At 37.2% G+C, this 19,663-nt stretch overlaps 1 protein-coding gene across 2 annotated transcripts in view; it reads left to right on the top strand.

Annotated features, from left to right (window-relative positions):
* The first annotated feature begins 248 nt into the window (after nucleotides 1-248).
* tlk2 (tousled-like kinase 2) overlaps nucleotides 249-19,663 on the top strand; it is a 33,813-nt gene continuing 14,398 nt past the window's right edge. The window contains exons 1-10 of one of the 2 annotated variants that reach the window (XM_079828833.1): nucleotides 249-446; nucleotides 1,098-1,186; nucleotides 1,979-2,220; nucleotides 5,118-5,167; nucleotides 5,252-5,312; nucleotides 5,415-5,554; nucleotides 7,864-7,970; nucleotides 8,297-8,362; nucleotides 13,315-13,397; nucleotides 16,976-17,047. In XM_079828833.1, the coding sequence (XP_079684959.1) occupies nucleotides 280-446; nucleotides 1,098-1,186; nucleotides 1,979-2,220; nucleotides 5,118-5,167; nucleotides 5,252-5,312; nucleotides 5,415-5,554; nucleotides 7,864-7,970; nucleotides 8,297-8,362; nucleotides 13,315-13,397; nucleotides 16,976-17,047 (1,077 nt within the window). In that variant the 5' untranslated portion in view covers nucleotides 249-279. Of the gene's footprint in view, nucleotides 447-1,097; nucleotides 1,187-1,978; nucleotides 2,221-5,117; nucleotides 5,168-5,251; nucleotides 5,313-5,414; nucleotides 5,555-7,863; nucleotides 7,971-8,296; nucleotides 8,363-11,707; nucleotides 12,409-13,314; nucleotides 13,398-16,975; nucleotides 17,048-19,663 lie in introns of those variants that run through there. The other variant, XM_079828832.1, reaches the window with a different exon arrangement.

The following is a 19,663-nucleotide window of genomic DNA, read 5'->3' as shown; positions in this document are numbered from 1 at the left end:
CACCAAATGTTTTCACAAGACACGTTCTGATTGAAAAGAAAAAGAAATGAAGAAACACCTGCAATATATAAATAAATTGCCCGTATGCTACATAGCACCACTGAAATCTGAACCACTGAACCATGATATCAACTAAATTTTATTATTTTGATGAAAGTAAGACGACGGTGTCTGTGCGCAATGTCTCAGATCGCTGGGTAGGTGGCGATGTTTCCTGGCGAGCAGCAGAACTGGGCGGAGACACTGACACTGAACAACAACCATGTGCATCCGGTTCGCATGACCATGGCGGCGCCTGCTGTTGGTGCTGCTGATTCTTCCTCCGTAGAAAACATGCCAGAAACTGCTAATGGACCCACGGAGAAATCTGCCGAGACCCAGAAACGACCGCAGTTCGGCACTCGCTTCCTCACAGACCCGCGACAGGTGTTTCAGCACAACGCGTGGTATGCAAGACTGGCTGTCTCTCTCATTTACACACACACACACACACACACGCACGCACGCACGCACGCACACACACACACACACACACACACACACACTGTCTGACCATGCAGTCAGTTTGACACTCATTGACAGTTTGCCTTGACATTTCGATAAGAATGAAAAGGTGGCTCAAAGCAGGATGTCTTTAAGTATTTGGTTATCAGCTATGATTTTAGAGTGCGGGTTATACATTTATATTTTTCAATGTTTAAATTCGTATATCTCTGTGTGTGTGTGTGTGTGTGTGTGTGTGTGTGTGTGTGTGTGTGTGTGTGTGTGTGTGTGTGTGTGTGTGTGTGTGTGTGTGTGTAATTAGTCAAAAAGTGTGGGAACTTAATTCTTGAGAAAATTTAAAATGTGTGATTTAATTAAACTAAAGGACTTATATTTGACCAATATAAGAATATTGAATATATAATATATTATAATAATGTATTATATGAATATATGCAGAATGACAAAGTTTAATTGATTATCAGTAGCTTATGTATATGATAACATAACTGTATGTTGCTGTTTCTAATCAACGTATAACATATACATCATTTTAATATACACCTGTTTTGTTTCCCTTTTCACTCATTCTGATGGTGTTTCACCTCATGTAGGGATAATGTGGAGTGGTCAGCAGAACAGGAGGAGGCCGCCCAGAAAAAAGTGCAGGAAAATTGTCAACCTCTCCCAGCAGAAAAACAAGGTATCAAACACTTCATCTATCAACCGCCTATGTTTATAATGCTTTATAATAAAAAATAAAATTTAAAGATGCAAAAATACAGTTGATAATATGCCTCAACTCAGATTCCACTCCAAAGTATATTTTAGAATGAGCTCATCCCCAAAATGGCTTAAATATCATAGAGAAGAAGAAAGTCAAGTTATATTGTTTATGTACCATTTGGGTTGATCACATCCTGAGCAAATGGTCATCAATTAGTTGAATGGGAATGGGTGTGGGACAATGAGGTGTACAACGTCATTAACATACAGACCACAGCTATTACAACAGACACAACTTCATTTAAGAGTGGTAAACTGTAACAAGATAAAAGGTTTGTGTTTTGGATGGTCTGGGTTCATTCTGACACCGCTAGTGTGCTACTTTGTCACTGCTATGCTGCAATAAACTTCTTCATCAAGATATCATCATTTTTTGTCTTACAAACATGTTTTGTTTTAAACAATTCAAATTTAATTTCAGTAATTTTTATTAGTTTTTGTCAATTTAATATTTTAACTCAAACCTTTTTTTTTATTATTATTATTTCAGTAAGCTGCCATGCCAAAGCTTTTTGCTTCTTTTAAGATTAGGTTTTATTTTATTTCAGTGTTTTATTACAAAAAAAAAGTTTTTTGTAATTTTAATTTACAATAAGAACACTGTCTGTATCAGCAGGTTTTTAAAGAGTAGACTGCCGCTTTGTTTACAAAGACTTGCTCAGAGGGATCTTTTTGCTAAATCTTTTCTTTGTTCATATCTCTCTTTCAGAGGAGTTTGACAGCAGGGCTAATGAGTACTGGAACGATTTCTACACCGTTCATGAGAACCGCTTCTTCAAGGATCGCCACTGGCTGTTTACAGAGTTCCCTGAGCTGTCGCCACAACAAAAGGCTCCGCGGGACACTGAGGAGATGGGAACTGCAGTTCAACATCTGTTAAATGGTGATGTTCCTTCGTCACACACAGACACTACATTTCCTGGAGCCTCTGCATCCTATCGCATCCTGGAGGTGAGTTTTGTAATGCAGGCAGTAGATGCATTTAAAGGGGACTTTCACCCAAATAACCATTAATGTCACCATTGACATTCATTATATGGAATAAAAGCCAGTTCACACCAAGAACGATAATTATGAAAATAATGTTGACTATATTAGAAGCTGCACCAGTGGGCAATTTTGCTGCAGTTTTGCCATCTGCCACTTTAAATGCTTGCGCTTTTTAAATCAGGATAGATCCTGTTTGGCTGTCTATAACCAGGAACTTTTTTCCCCAGACCTGTTGCAGTCTGCATTTCCATCGTGGTCTAAAATACCACTAAAATAAATAATAATAAGTTAATTGGTCGTATTTTTCAAACTTAATTGTTGATTCAAATAGCAAACCACTCTTACTGCATGCATCAATTATAGTTGTGGTATGGACTCTGAGATATATATATATACAGGGAGTGCAGAATTATTAGGCACGTTGATTTTCTGATCATATTTTTTTTCCAGGCACATTTGACCAATTCCAAACCACAGTAATCCTAATAACTACTATTGATTTAGTATTTAATAATGTATAAGTGATATATAATTGTTCATGAAGGCTGGAAATGAAAATCACCTTATATTCAGGTGTGCAGAATTATTAGGCATGTTTTCTTTTACAGATAAATTGAGCCAAAAAAGAGATTTAACTCAGACTGAAAAGTCAAAAAGTATTAAATGCCCATGAGAAGGATGCAATACTAATGCAATACTAGACATTGCAGTTAAGGCGTGACCATTGGACAGTGAAATGCTCGTTGGGTCAGCAGGATCTGACAAAAACAGGTGGTGAAGAAAAGACACCTGTTAACTGCAAAAGAATTAAGAATTAAGGTGAAGAATTAAGGGTGAAACCATCAGGAACCCTTTAGTCTCCAGCGCCACCATTTTCCAGAGCTGCAACCTACCTGGAGTCTCCAGAAGTGCAAGGTGTCAGGATCTCAGAGACTTCAGTTAGGTAAAGAATCCTAAAAAATGACTCCCACTAGATAAGAATCATAAGCTGAAGTGTTGTAAAATACATGAAGAAGGTTTTTTTATAGGCTTTATGGACAGATAGGTTGAGAGTGACTCTTGAAGGACCAGCACCACATCCTCTAGTACCACTGTTTGAAGAATTCATCTTCCAGAATCTGGCAGTACGTTTTGGGAGTTCATTTTAGTCCATCCTGAAGTCCGTTTTGCAGAGATGGACTAAAAATGAACTCCCAAAACGTACTGCCAGATTCTGGAAGATGAATTCTTCAAACAGTGGTATATATATGTATGTATGTATGCATGTATGTGTATATATATATATATATATATATACATGTATGTATATATATATATATATGTATATATATATATATATATATATATATATATATATATATATATATATATATATATACATGTATGTATATATATATATATATATATATATATATATATATATATATATATATATATATATATATATATATATATATATATATATATATATGTATATGTATATGTATATGTGTGTACATGTTTTGTTTTTTTTTGTTGTTGTTTTTCACTATATTGCCAAAGGTTTTGGGATGCCTGCCTTTACATGCACATGAACTTTAATGACATCCAATTCTTAATCTGTAGGGTTTAATATGGATCTTAAATGCTTTAACTCTTCTGGGAAGGCTTTCCACAAGGTTTAGGAGTGTATTTATGGGAATTTTAGCCCATTCTTCTAGAAGCGCATTTGTGAGGTCAGGCACTGATATTGGATGAGAAGGTCTGGCTCGCAGTCTCCGCTCTAATTCATCCCAAAGGCGTTCTACCGGGTTGAGGCCAGTAAAGTTCCTCCACACCAAACTCACTCATCCATGTCTTTATGGATCTTGCTTTGTGCACTGGTGCACAGTCATGTTGGATCAGGAAGGGGCCATCCCCAAACTGTTCCTACAAAGTTGGGAGCATGAAATTGTCCAAAATGTCTTGGTATGCTGAAGCATTAAGAGTTCCTTTCACTGGAACTAAGGGGCCAAGCCCAACCCCACACCATAACCCCCCCTCCACCAAACTTTACACTTGGGACAATGCAGTCAGGCAAGTACCGTTCTCCTGGCAACCGTCAAACCCAGACTTTCCCATTGGATTGCCAGCAAGAGAAGCGTGATTGGTCACTCCAGAGAACACGTCTCCACTGCTCTAGAGTCCAGTAGCGGCGTGCTTTACACCACTGCATCCGACGCTTTGCATTGCACATGGTGATGTAAGGCTTGGGTGCAGCTCCTCGGCCATGGAACCCCTTTCCATTAAACTCTCTACATGCTGTTCTTGAGCTAATCTGAAGGCCACATGAAGTTTGGAGGTCTGTAGCTATTGACTGCAAAAAGTTGGTGACTTCTGCACTGACCCAGCTCTGATTTTACATAGCCTACCACTTTGTGTCGGAGTTGCTGTTGTTCCCAATTGCTTCCACTTTGTTATAATACCACTAACCGTGGACCGTGGAATATTTAGTAGTGAGGAAATTTCATGAATGGATTTATTGCACAGATGGCAACCTATCATGGTACCATGCTTGAATTCACTGAGCTCCTGAGAGCGACCCATTCTTTCACAAATGTTTGTAGAAGCAGTCTGTATGCTTAGGTGCTTGATTTTATACACCTTTGGCCATGGAAGTGATTGGAACACCTGAATTCAATGATTTTGAGGGGTGTCCCAATACTTTTATCTATTAAAGTTAACATTGTAGTTATCATCCTTGGTGTGAATGGGCCTTCAGAGTGAGTGAATTACGACAATAAATGTTTTTTTGTCAACTGTTCCATAATAAAATGAAAACCCTGTCAGGAGAATATGCTCACTTTATCCTTTTGTGTGTGTGTTTGGGGGGTCTTTAGGTGGGCTGTGGAGTAGGCAATACAGTTTTTCCCATCTTAAAAACCAACAAGTGAGTCCAGATACAAACCAACCAGACCTGTCCAGAGTGTTAGTTACTCATGCAAATTAAATAACTTTTCTCTTTGCTTTACAGTGACCCAGGACTCTTTGTTTATGGTTGTGATTTCTCCAGTACGGCTGTTGACCTTGTCAAAGTAAGTAACAGGAAGCTAATTGATCTCTTTTAACTAAGAAATCTGTATTTAGAATTCATAACGTTATTTAAACTTGTTTGAATCTTTTTTTTTTTTTGGCAGTCAAATCCTGAGTATGACTCGTCACGCTGTCACGCATTCGTCCATGATATGAGTGATGAGTCTGCAGAGTTTCCAATGCCAGAGCACAGTCTGGACGTCATTGTCCTCATATTTGTGCTGTCTGCCCTGCATCCACAGAAGTGAGTGTTAATGACACCGTATTTTTTTCTCTTGTTATATTATTATTTGACCCCCCCACATATTATATTCTCAGTACGAAATAGATTTTGTAAATATTAATGTACTGTATTATGATAAGTGTCCAGTGTTCATTTGTTTATCTCTGTTGAGCAGGGTGATTTTGTTTGTTCGCATTGAAGCAAATAGAATGATGTGCAGGTCTAAAAATTTTTTGGAAAAGGCTTTGAAAATGGTATCAAAAAATGTTTAATTAGAACGGCTGATACCCTGCAAATGATTTGTTTTGCTCAAGCATGTATGCTTTAAAACAGTGGTTCTTAACCATCTTCCAGGCGGGTTGATTTAACCCTCTACTGCATATCGTTGCCCTTAGGCAACGGAACGTTTTCTTAAGCCCTATTTCCAATGCAAGTTTCTTTAAATAATTGCAACCAAACAAAAAGGTCAAATAGTTATTATGGAACAGTCCAATAAGGTGTGGGAGCCACTGTCAAGCAACATTTGAAGGCGGGACTTCCTTTTCTGACATGTGGTCACAGGAGCACATGGTGTGAGAAGAAGGTAAAATTATTTGCTTTAGTAATCTCATTTAACATGACATTAACTGTAAATAAAAAAATTTCTATGTGTGTATGAAGGTGTAGAGAAGCATTTTGTCAGGTTTAAGTCACTTTTTTTTAATTTAGCATGTCAAGAAATTATATTTTTCTTTTTGTTGCCTCAGGGCAATAAGTGCGATAAGGTGTACTATGTTATCACATATCATTACATGCATTTGTGCACAATATAATAACAAAAAAAATTTAAAAAACTTTTACAGGCTAGTTTTCAACGCAATCATGCTCATGACAGGTGTGACTTTCTTGAAGGCCAAAATCAGTTTTTTAATTTTTATTTTGCTTTGTTTTTCTGCACTGATGTTTGCAGGGACATTTTATGGTAGAAAGGACAGAAATTAGCTATTTTTCAGAATCATACTCAACAATGGATTTTGTAGTAAGGACAGTGAGTTAGAGGGAAGTGACAGTGATTAAGAATGGACCGCAGAAAGAGGTTTGAGAGGCAGAAAAAAACATTTAAAGCAGGATACATCTTATATGCAGTAAATTCTGAATAAAAGGCATTTTTAAATCTTACATACCGTAACTCTTGAAGAAAATAGAATTTCAGAAAGTGAAGATATTGGAGAAAAGGAGGGCAATTATATCAATGTCTCAATTTGAGTCAATCCACTTCGTGGAGCCTTCAGATTAGCTCAAGAACAGTGTGTAGAGAGCTTCATGGAATGGGTTTCCATGGCCGAGCAGCTGCATCCAAGCCTTACAATCACCAAGTTCAATGCAAAGCGTCGGATGCAGTGGTGTAAAGCACGCCGCCACTGGACTCTAGAGCAGTGGAGACGTGTTCTCTGGAGTGACCAATCTCGCTTCTCTGTCTGGCAATCCGATGGGCGGGTCTGGGTTTGGCGGTTGCCATGAGAACAGTACTTGCCTCACTGCATTGTGCCAAGTGTAAAGTTTGGTGGAGGGGGGGTTATGGTGTGGGGTATGGTTTTTCAGGGGTTGGGCTTGGCCCCTTAGCTCCAGTGAAAGGAACTCTTAATGCGTCAGCATACCTGCGTCAGTGCCTGACTTCACAAATGTGCTACTAGAAGAATGGTAAACAATTCCCATAAACACACTCCTAAACCTTGTGGAAAGCCTTCCCAGAAGAGTTGAAGCGGTTATGACTGCAAAGGGTGGGTCAACTCCATATGAAACCCTATGGATTAAGAATGGGATGTCATTAAATTTCACGTGCCATGTAAAGGCAGGAGTCCCAAAACTTGATTTAAACGTAGTAATTTTAACACAATTTATTGAATTTATGAATAATTTATTTACTAAAATGCTAAATATTTTGTCACTTTATTTTAATTACAACTGAAGAAACATAAGTACATATCAGCTTAGATATAAAGGCCTCTGAATATTGTCTTTTTTTAAAGCTTTCGAAAAGATTGGTTTTTATTTTTGGCATTATTTACTTTTGCATATTATTGGCTTAAAGTCCCAGGCAACAGGTTTCCTACAAGGTCTTGATAGTTTCATGTCTCGTATCACAATATCTCTTATCACTCGTTTTTCACAATATTTTTTATCTCAAGCCACTATTTCATGTCTATTAATTGATTTGAGATAATAAATGTGCTATAAGTCAGCTTGGCAGCAGGACCGATGTAATTATCACACAATAAACATAGAGCGATTGTCCCCTTTGATGGTCAAGCCCTACCAGTGCACTAACTCCTTAAATCCATCTGTTTCAGGATGCAGAACTCCATTAAGAGATTAGCTCGATTGCTGAAACCTGGAGGAGTGTTGTTACTGAGAGACTATGGTCGCTACGATATGGCACAGCTTCGTTTCAAAAAAGGTAGATGTTACATCCTTGTGAATTGTTTTTTTTTAAGATAATTTCTCAAAGAAGATATTCGGATTGCAGTAGGTTGTCTTGCGTAGTGTTCAAAATGTCAATATTGTATAATTCCTTTACTTTAAAACATTCTGGTCTGCCCTATTTTTAATGTAAGTTTTATCAGGCCAAACTTTGAAGAATTTGTTTTGTAAGATCTGTGTACAAAATGTAGTATAATATTAAATGTTTGTTTTTATTGACTGCATCTACTAAGAAATAGCACGTGAAGCTGAAACAACAGCAGTACAACAACAGGCCTAATTGCTTGTCCTTTACTCAATCAGGGAGGTGCTTGTCTGAAAATTTCTATGTAAGAGGGGATGGAACACGCGTCTACTTTTTCACACAAGGTAAATGCATGTTTATACTTAAATTGGACACCTATAGAGACAGAGCGTATTTAGGCCACGCCCACACCGGGGGGGAAAACAATCCGACGCTCTCCATTGACTTTGCATTGCGTGAGGCTGCCTCATTGTCATTTCGGACTTATAACAAAAAACAGAACAATGTCTAAAAGCTGATATGTGACAAGGTGTACAGCAAACAAGCTAAAAAACACAGAAATAAGTTTTTATAAACTGTCGACCCAAAAAAACGAGCGTTTAAGAAGATAAAAGTGGATACAGGCAATACGAAGTGAAGCTTCAGCAGGAAGAATGGGTAAATTTTGGGATCCTGACACTCAGTATGCCTCAATATGTCTGTGTGCAGTAAATATGTTGTCACTGTTAAGTCAAATATCCAAATGTCCGTTTTATATATTATATTTCCTGTCGCTGATTACGTTCCCCTCTAGTCGCCGTAGTTATCAGTGTAATATGACCCGCGCGCGCTGTCTCAATGGCCTGAATCCACTTTTTTGTCCTTAAACGCTCGTTTTTTGGGTCAACAGCTTATAAAAACGTCTGGGTTTTTGCTTATGGGTTTTGTTTAGCTTGTTTGCAGTACACTTTGTCACATATCAGCTTTTATACATTGTTCAGTTTTTTGTTATAAGTCCGAAATGACAAGGAGGCAGCCTCCCGCAATGCAAAGTCAATGGAGACGTTTTGATTGTTTTCCCCCCCGGTGGGCGTGGTCTTCAGATTATGACGCGTGTCGCTCTGTCTCTATATGAATCTCTATTTGATAAACAAGCTTTGGTTGCACAATATATCATTACAAAATAGTACAGGGCTCCAGACTGCGACCAAATGGCACTGGTGCGACCACCACATTGCCCAACTGATAAGAGCTGCCATATGAGAAACATCAAACGAAACGAAAGCGGAACGAAACTGCTACTCGTTTAAGCTGCACAGCACGGACCTTTTATCAGCTTGGACCAATGATAGAGCACAGTGTGAGCTCAGAACAGGTTTAATCACGGGCCAATCTCGATCACGTGACACCATTACTACACAGCACACAGCGCTAGGACTGGGAGATCAAGTGAGAAAGCATTTGAATTCAGCTCAGATTTCTCTGTTATAAACCACAGATATCAGATCAAACAGCGCTGATGTGGAAACTATGAGAAACATTTAGTCATAAATGAATGAGTTAAAGAAAGCTTTTCAGTCCATGAATCACCAACATTCACCATGGATTTTTTGTAGTAATGCTAACTGTAACCATGGTATTGTGTCAGAAATAGTCAAATGTTTTTATATTATTTATTTCAGGGTTCGTACAACCTTTTGAGAGTGAAATTCAATCACTTTTCAAGGACTTTCAAGTGCTTCACACTTTTTCCAGCACTTCAAAGCTCTAAATATTATCCATTTTAAATTTTATTTTTAATGTTATGACCAAAAACATTATTTGTTCATCTATCAAAGATTGTCCCCATTTGTAAAACGAAAAGTTTCAAGATATAGGAAAACTAACACGAGGTAAACAAACGCTTTTATTTAAAAATAAAAAGGATATGAAATTACCAGTGTAACCAGTAGATGGCGGCAGAGGAGCGCTTATTGGCTTATTAGCCATTTCTACTCTCTAATAAATATATATATATATATATATAAAATATATTTTATTTATTTATTTATTTATTTGGGAGTAGAAATGGCTACTGTATTCGGCGACTGTGTTCAGCTACTGTGTGCAAAAACTATATATATATATTGGGATTTCATAATATTTAAATTTACAATTAAAAGCAAAACATGAGAAAAAAAAGAGAAAGAAATGTATTTTATTTATATATATATATATATATATTCTGTCTCTTTTTTTCTCACATTTTGCTTTTAAATGTAAATTTAAATATTATTAAATCCCAATTACACTTTATCAAATCATCAAGAAATCAAATGTTTATCTTTTTTACTAAAGTTTGAAGTAGGTAAAGTCCTGAAGTCTCATGAAAACAAAAACTACTTCAAATTGCAAAAAAATTCACAGAAAGTAAGTAAAGAGCACTCAGTTCAGTATGATATTATAGAAGAACAATTATACATTTAAGAAGAGTAGAATATTCAAATGTACTCCTCCCATCCTCACCCCTCAGCACTACCAAATCAGGTGTTTGTTTTGACTTGTGCCATTTTCTTCTAGATGAGCTGCATGATCTGTTCTCCAGTGCTGGCTTACAGAAGGTACAGAACTTGGTGGATCGGCGCTTACAGGTGAACAGAGGAAAGCAGCTGACAATGTACAGAGTCTGGGTACAGTGCAAGTATCGCAAGGTCCTGGTGCCTCCTTAGAATTAGTGCTTATTTGGAGAGAACGATAACATTGGGGCTGAACCATGAGAATGTTGTGACATGGTTGTTTTAAAGATGATGGACATGTTTGCAACAGCTTAGAAGATTGCTGTGCTGACACATGCCATTGAGCGTGCTGAACGCACTGAGTGGAATGGAGACTCTTATGCAGCCTACTTGGGAATGTTGATGGAGGACATGCGTTCCCATGATGCACCCGAGGACCTTAAACAGTTTGTTCATCATACTGAGTGATGTTTTTAAGCACATTTTTTAATCTTATGAATAAACTACATGATGGTATTAAATCAAAGCCTCTCTCTGACTCTCAACTTCTCTCCATTTTTTTTTCTGTCTTTAGTCCTTTACCAGTAATAAAGCTAAATGTGGACTGAAAGTGCTCATTACTATTAGTTTTGAGGTCGATAAAACAGGATTCCCACATTCACCTGGAAATAGGGTATTTTTAAATTTGTACATTTTAATTTTTAAAATTGTGATGTTGTGGAAATTGATAAAATCTTTGTAGTAAAGTAATGGTGATTAAAGTATTTAATTGGCTAAAGATTACTCTTAAGTGCAAAAATTAGTTTCCAGTAATTGCAACATGGAAAAAATTGGAAGTTTGCATTTGAAATATTTATTTAAATGTATTAATTCAGCAGACGATGATTTTATTGAAAAATTCTAGTAAAATAAATCTAAATTTACTTTTGTTTAGATTGTACACATCCAAGAAGAGGTGTAATATAATACCAATAGAAGCAATCACCATTTCTGTCATATCATCTAATTGATCACTATAATACAATTTGAGTCACTGTCCAATAAGTTGTACGTTCCTTTTTAAGTTGTATACCCTTTATTTAATACTGTTTGACTACAAAAGCTGGTTTAAAACATGTTCACATTAAAATTGACATTATAATTCTTTAATGCTGCATGTGCCCAACTCAAAACCCTATAAAAAAAATACAGGGGGGGAAACTTTATTTTCCTTTCATTGATAAGTGTTTGCTAGTGGAAATGGGCGTGGTTGAAAGGTAGAAATGTCTTGCACAATCTCACGAGAAAATATGAGATTTACCGATTATTGTTTACATTGCAAAAAAAAAGAGAGAACCGAACCGAATCGATTCTGATTTCACGAACCTGATTGGGAAAAGGATTCTTTACGTCTACATCAACTATTCTTTCTAAAAGGAGACGTTAGGTTGGAACGGAGTTTAAAGAGCCAATTTATCATTCCAGGACCTGATCCCGGTTCGGTGCTGACCCAGAGCAGCGAAGACAAACAAGAGAAACAAAACATCTCAAAGCGACACCACGATTAACTAACTTCGAAGGGAATCGAGTCATTTTGGATGGGAAATCATTAGGTGTGGATCTGCAGCGAGGTACCACATGCCTCATATCTGGTAGAAAATATACATTTCATAAGGCCAGCGGAGAAAGGCGGGTTCGGGAGATCAAGGCCTCGGAGGTCTCGCAGTCCTCGGGCTACGGTAGGACGCGGAGCTGGCGTCCCCTAGCGACACAGCAGGCACCCGAGCGCAGGCGAGGGTCGGAGTTTCGGCTGAGGCCTAGCGCTCAGATGTCGGGCTGAGTCGGGAAGGGCGAGACGGGAGACCAGAGGAGGAGAACGGTCGAAGAAAAGAGATCGAATTAATCGGCAAGAGGGAGAAAAGACCCCAATAAAACAGGTACAACGACTACTGTGTAGGTTTAAAGAGGCTAGCAGAAGAATCCGCAGGCCAATATAGAAACAATAGAAGCAAAACCCAGGTGTAAAGAGATACCGAGACGGTATTTATATACTGTTTCTTTTGTTTTGATCCTTTGTGAACGTTTTTATCCTTTTAAACGTAATTTCTTAGATTTTCTTGAAGTTGACGTTTATTTCAATCAATCGCACACATCTAATAATGATCATGCTAGACTGCTAACTTATTAACCATGTCAATTCATCATGTAATCCTGAAATAATGTATATTATGCTGAAACAAGATTACAAAATCTAGGGAATTCTGTCATATTGAATCTTTAAATCATATTAGACGTGCAACGGATGGGATATTAAAATACAAATCGGTGGTGGCTCTAACGTTGTAATAGTTTGGTTGGTTAGTTAGGAAGTAAGTTACGTTATGTAGAGTTATTCAGGGTTCATTGTGCATATATATGTATATATCAAAACCTTTTTATTTCTCCTCAGCCACCTTCTCGGATAATGTTAATTGCACCGATCCCATTTGTTTTCTGGTCGCCAACAAGTCTGACCGAATAAAAATCAATGTTTTTTTTATTTTATTTTATTTTTTTATAATGTACTGCAGGTTACGTGTTGCATGTGGTTTGACTTTGATCCGTCAAAAGGTCTTGCATGGTCATGGTGTTTTCCGTAGGTTACCTATAGGATAAATGGCTTTAGGTTGGAGTGAGTTAATGACTGAGTGGTGGCTGCAAGGCTGAGTCATGAATCTTGGAATGCTCTCGAAAACATGTATTGGGGACACATGACTCAACATGTCATACAGCACTGTCCCATCAATCTGCCAGCATCACTATGGCTACATAATGCCATGCACACTGTCTTCCTCTCTCTCCAGCCATGATGGAGGAATTGCACAGCTTGGATCCTCGCAGGCAGGAGCTGCTCGAGGCCCGTTTCACAGGAGTCGGCGTTGCCAAGGTCTGTCCGGTCTCAAAATGATACATTTCTGCCCCCATCCCTATTTGTTTATGATAATCAGTAATTCCTGCACATACCTTCCCTCTCAAGTTAGACCTCAGCTTCTTCACTTGTTTGTGTGTTTGTCTAGGCCCTGGGCCTGTCTGATTTAATGCATTCAGTTACATGCAAAGTTACATTTTTCATCTTGCTTTTGCCCAGCTGTCCGTATAAAGCTGCCGTTTCACTCATTTTCCAAAAAAGCTCATGTATGTCATTAGCATTAGTCTAAGAAGGACAGCTTTTTGGACCAAAAAGATATTTCAATGTCGAGTTAAGGTAGAGTCCCATTTAGTTGTGCACCAAAATTATATATATATATTTTTTTAATACCAAAACACAGATTTCATTTTAGATCAATAGTTTTGGTACTTATGCTGCCTTCACTTGCTCTCGGAATTATTGTAAGTAATTGTTTCCTAGGTAAAAATTGCACATGAACGCCCTCCCATTTCAAAATTTGAATGTGATGAGCTCGTAAGCACGACTTCAGAAGTGGGAATTGTCAAATTTGTCAAACATATTGTGCCATATATCCAAGTGAAACGGCTTCTCGGGCAAGAAAAAATTTTTAGTGCGGGACTTGGATTATGTCCATGGGGAATAGATTGGATCGCTGTGTTTTGCTATTGCTCTGATCTCGTGTGAGTGACAGGTTGTCCCGCCATCATGTCATCAGAGAGAAGAGATGTCGCTGCAAGAATGAGGCGAAGTTATTTTGATTAAATATTATGAGGGCACATTAATTAAAACACTTTTTCCCCCCATATATTTTGCTGAAAGTTCTGTGCATCGCTAGTCACATGGCTGAAATCACACTCCCTCAGAGCAATTTATCTAGAAAGTGTATATTGTGTGTACCAACATTAGATAAACCTCTTTTGGGAAAAGCTGTTTTACATGCATTCAAAATCATAATTTTCTAAATGCACTAAAAATATACATCTTTCAGAACGCTCACATCAAGTAGACATCCCATGTATGTGTGCTATAAAAGGAAGAGTGGTGACTATTGACTAAATGACTGCCTGATAATCTGGTCAAGTGTGAATTGTGAAGTAGTTGTGATTGTGTATTCAAACAGCTTGCAGACTGCTCTGTCTGTTTTCCTATTGAATTAGTCATTTTAGTATTAGGAAACCACAGAAAGGATATCAATCAGCATTTGCAGTACGTGTCTTTTACTGAAGAAGAGATTTGGATCAGATCTTAGTATGACAATAGGTTTGTCAGTTTTTCCGTGTTAGTAGTTCATTGGTCACTGCCATGGCCTTGAGAGTCCTTTCCACTGACTGCGAAGCTGGATGTTGTCGGAGAGTTAGTATGACAGTTTTCTATGCATCTGTTTGGTTTGGTGTGAGAGTGTTCACCAAGTGATTAAAGGATTAGTTCACCCAAAAATGAAAATCATAATTTACTCTCCTTCAGGCCATCTTAGGTGTATATGACATTCTTCTTTCAGCCAAACACAATTGGAGTTATATTAAAAAATATCCTGGCTCTTCCAAGCTATATAATGGCAGTGAATAGAGGATGAGATTTTGAAGCCCCCTAAAAAAGCGCATCCATCCATCATAAAAGAGATCCAGATGGCTCCAGGGGGTTAATAAAGGCCTTCTGAGTTCTGAAGTGACGCAATGCGATTTTGTAAGAAAAATATCCATAATTATAACTTTAGAAACTATAATTCCAGTAACTGCTATATGCAGGTCTTGTTCTGGCGGTAGAGTGACCACTGACGTATCGGAAGAGCCAGGATAATTTTTTTAATATAACTCCGATTGTATTTGACTGAAAAAGTTATATACACCTAGGTTGGCTTGAGGGTGAGTAAATTATGGGATAATTTTCACTTTTGGGTGAACTATCCCTTTAAGAATAGTCAGGTGTGCAGCACAGGGGTGTTTATCACTTTGTTATTGGATTGTGGAGGGTTTTAGCCTGACCTGAACAGAATGACCAGCATCTGTCACTCTTTCTCTCTGCATCTCTTTGCATCTTAAGCTCAGAGCAGGTACTTTAAGCAAGGCTTTATTTACACAACCATATTTTGAGTTAACAAGGGCTCATTAATTATGTGCATAATAAGTAATGTTTAAAAAAAAAATCATGTTACTTTTTTTGCACTGAACTAGAACTAAGCTTTTTGGACTTTTGTTAATTTCTTTACCCAATACTCTTTTCGGTTTTAGATAATTCATGTTTGCACGTTATGTGTGCATGAATGGCGCAGTTTCACACACACTGAAACTTGCGGTGTTTTTCAGCGTCTGTCTCCTCTATATATGAGGACATGAATGCATCTGCAGTCACTTAATGAGCATTTTACAGTTTCTTTCGACAAAATCTATCGTCATATCATAAACACGCACACAGAGAAACTGGAAGGTTTCAGTTTAACAAAGTAATTGTGACAGAAAAATATATTAATGTTGTACAGTAGAATTTAGCTACGTCTCAATGTAATCATAACATATGTATTTAACTTATACGGTGAATAATATGCAGTGTTATTTAACATTTGTTTACTTTATTTCTGTACCTGGAAACCGTTAAACCTACCTAAAAAGTACTGTTTATTTAATATGTATCTTTGTTCTGTTGTATTTATGTAGGCCTGCTGAATGTTGAATGGATCCAGTCTAAGTTCATTAGAATAAACTAGCTAGTAGGCTAAGTAATTGTAATTTTGCTGATTCAAAACATGATCCAAACACTATCTATTTTAATGAATATTAATTTCAAATAAGAGGGCAAGTGACAATCAGTATCGGAATCTGCAATAATAATTGTTTGTTAAAATAAGAGAGAGGTTAACTGGGGAAAGTCACATAATCTTTGTATTTTTTCCATGTTTTGGTGTTTGTGGATGATAATCTGACAATTAGCTAAATTAATTGAAGAATTCATTGTGAATTGTCATTTGTAACCCAATTTATTTCAGTAGTGTGATTGAATCAGAATTGATTGGATAATGAAATGTGGGTGTTTTACCCAAATGCCTGAAATAATATTTTTTAAAGCTGGGCAGTTTTAAAGTTTGGCCATTGTTATAATTTTCCAGTAGCTCACATGGCTGATATTGACCTCAAGAAAAAGCCATTTTTATTTTATAGATGCTATCGATACCACACACAGTTTTTAAAGTGCTTGATTCAACAGTTTTTGCTTTGGTACAGAAATTAGTACCAAAAACCGCAACATTTTACTGGTATTGTTACCGACTACTGACATTTTTGTACCATGACAAACCTAGATTTAAAGATTAAATATTTGAAAAAATATTTATTTGGAATAACTTTCACCAGTGACTAGTTTATCTGTTGCATGTATTTATTGAATTTTTTTATTTATTTATCTATTTACCGCTTCATACGGAACTGACAAAAGTGTAATGACAACGACAAAGCAGCTTTGAAGCATTTCAGTTTCATTTTCACAGAACTAAAGACTACCACTGATATTTCCTGCTTTACAAGCACTGATCTTTCCTTTTTAAGAAATGTAACTCCAGTTATCTGTTGTCTTCCTCTCTGCAGGGTTCTGGACACAACGAGTCATCTAACCAGAGCTTGTGTAGCGTGGGCTCTCTCAGTGACAAAGAGCTGGAGGTTAGTACACATTTGGAGCTCATGATGTGAAACAGTTGTTGAGTCTCTAAAGTATCTCTGCTCCGGTCTTTAGTAGGTGATGCAATTGTCAGCTAATGCGTTTCATATTGGCAGTCAAGGAGGTCCAGGTTGGTGTTCAAATGTTGTAGTCGGCGCCATGTTTTATTTATTTCACCAATAAGATCACCCAGGGAATATGGTTGGGAAGACTTTGTTGCTCCTTTTTTAACTTCTGGATTTAGTTTGTCCTTTCTTTTAATATTTGGCATCTGGGTTTTGTTAATCAGTGAAATGCACAACAAAAGTGTGCAAAATATTTTCAAAATAAGAAATTGCAGAAATGATGCCTGCCATTGGTCAGGCAAACAGATTAGGGATCGACCGATAACGATTTTTTTTCATCAGCCTTAGCCGATGACCGATACGGGGTGCCGATTTTCTTGAGCCGATACTGCTTTTGCTTCCTCAATTTACAACATAAAAATGACACAATGATCATGATGATAACAATTTAAAATTTTCAATTTAAAAAAGGAACATTTATTGAACTAAAAAAAAACTATATTTAACAAATAGTAAAAACAGGTCAGGTAGAACAAGGAAAAAAGAGTTCAGTGGTGAAAATAAATATTTAAGCATAAATAAAATAATTACACTATTGCACACAGTATCAATAAGCAAGCAGCATAATAAAGTGCACACTGACTGTACTATACTTAATTTTAAAACTATTTACAACCTAGTCATTTAATGGTTACACTCTAAAAAATGCTTGGTTAAAATAACCCAAGTTGGGTTGAATATGGACTAATCCAGCAATTGGGTTGTTTTGACCCAGCGGTTGGGTTAAATGTTTGCTTAAAACAACCCAATTGCTGGGTTAAAACAACCCAATTGAAAGAGGCCAAAGAGGGGTTAAAAATTCACCCCAAAATTTGAGTGTAGGTGCACTTAACTTAATCTCTTGTAGAGCAACACCAGCGGTAATTCAGGAAAAAATCTCCCAATGCTCCACGTGAAACTTCAGTCTTTCGACCTTTTACCATCGTGTCAATTCTCAATTGATTTTGATTAATATGCGCGAGGGAGGGAGAGCAAGACAGTTTGAAGACGGTGAGAGCTGAATGTGGACGCCTGTCTGTAAATAATGCAGGGAAAAAAATATCGGCGAACGCAGCAGCCTTGTATCGGCCGGCCGATATATCGGTCTAACACTAAAACAGATAATACGTAATTTTAATGTAGAGAAAAATTAAGTGCTATTAATTAAAAAATGTATAATGCTTGCGCTTCTTGGATTCTGATTGGCTCTGTTATTTTTGTTCATCAGCTGGAAAAATAGTTCTGAAAATGATTGTCGTAGTATAGTTGTGTGTTATAGTAGAATAGACAGATAACATGTATAAATGTTATATTTGTCGTCCTCAGTATCAATGTGAATGCTGTTTTACGTGAATATTATGACACGAGTGAAGCACAAAGCTTTATTTACCAAATAAATAATAGGTTTGCAATTAAATGTTACATCGCAGCCATGGAAACATGGATTTATGCCTAACAAGAGTGGTAGGCTTTGTGAGGTGAGCCAAATTTAAGCTTTGCCTGTGTTTTGTGATCTGGTCACCTGATTTTCCACAAATTTAACACTAGTCTTACTCCACTTTATTCTACTGGACATGGAATCTCTTATTTATTTTCCCAAATAGGGAGTTGCCATTTACATCTCTCACAGGGGATTAAAGGTTTCTTCCTTTTGTTTGCTTTTAATTAGGAGTAGCCTATATTCGCATCATTTACTGACAGATACAGTTTGTGCTTGTTACTTGACTTCAGGTGCATCAATTTATGTGTATAGGGAATTTCATACATGCCAGAGCTTTTTAGTTTAGCTTTCTCTCGCAGCACATAATCAAACAAAGCCTAAAATTCTTGGCCCTGCGGAAGATAATGTCGTTCTTCATACCTTTTTACTACAAGTGTCAGTTTTGGAACACCAGGAGAAAACAACATGAAGATATTAAAAAAACGACTCTCTTTCCTGCTCGTGTCCCACATCCCTTTCAGCACAAAGCGACATATGACACCTCTGTCTGTGGTGCAACAAATATATAAAAACTAATATTTTTTTAACTAATATTTAGCTTTTTTATATAATTTTTTTAATGAATTTATGAAATGTTTTACACCCCCCACGATACGAACCGTGATACTCTCCTGTCGAACAGAACGCGCCCCGCCCCCTGCTGCCCCGGCCCTGCTCTCGCTTCACCGTATGCTACTAAATATTTTTTTTTCTTCCTTGACATTTGATTAAATAGTCATTTGTACACTTTTAACAACTAGTAAGTTTACAAAATATTATTATAATAATATTATTTACTAAATATACACTAACTTTTGTCTTCCAAGTGAATGTCACGTGACTTGGGTGATCGCTCAAGTTGCATGGTGGCTGGACAATGAGAGCCTGTTTCCCTATTTAGCCAGGTAGGCATGATGCTACCTTGGAGTCCCAGCAACATCGTCATCATAGCTTGTTATGAAATAAAAAAAATCTCTCACCTCAGAAAACTGCTTTCCTGTCATGTCAGCTGTTATACTGTGCCCGTAGCGCAC

Source organism: Gobio gobio, assembly GCF_949357685.1.
Source record: "Gobio gobio genome assembly, chromosome: 1".
NCBI classification, from domain to species: domain Eukaryota; kingdom Metazoa; phylum Chordata; class Actinopteri; order Cypriniformes; family Gobionidae; genus Gobio; species Gobio gobio.
The sequence above is the reverse complement of the archived record's forward strand: the minus strand, read 5'-3'. Positions and strand labels throughout refer to the sequence as shown.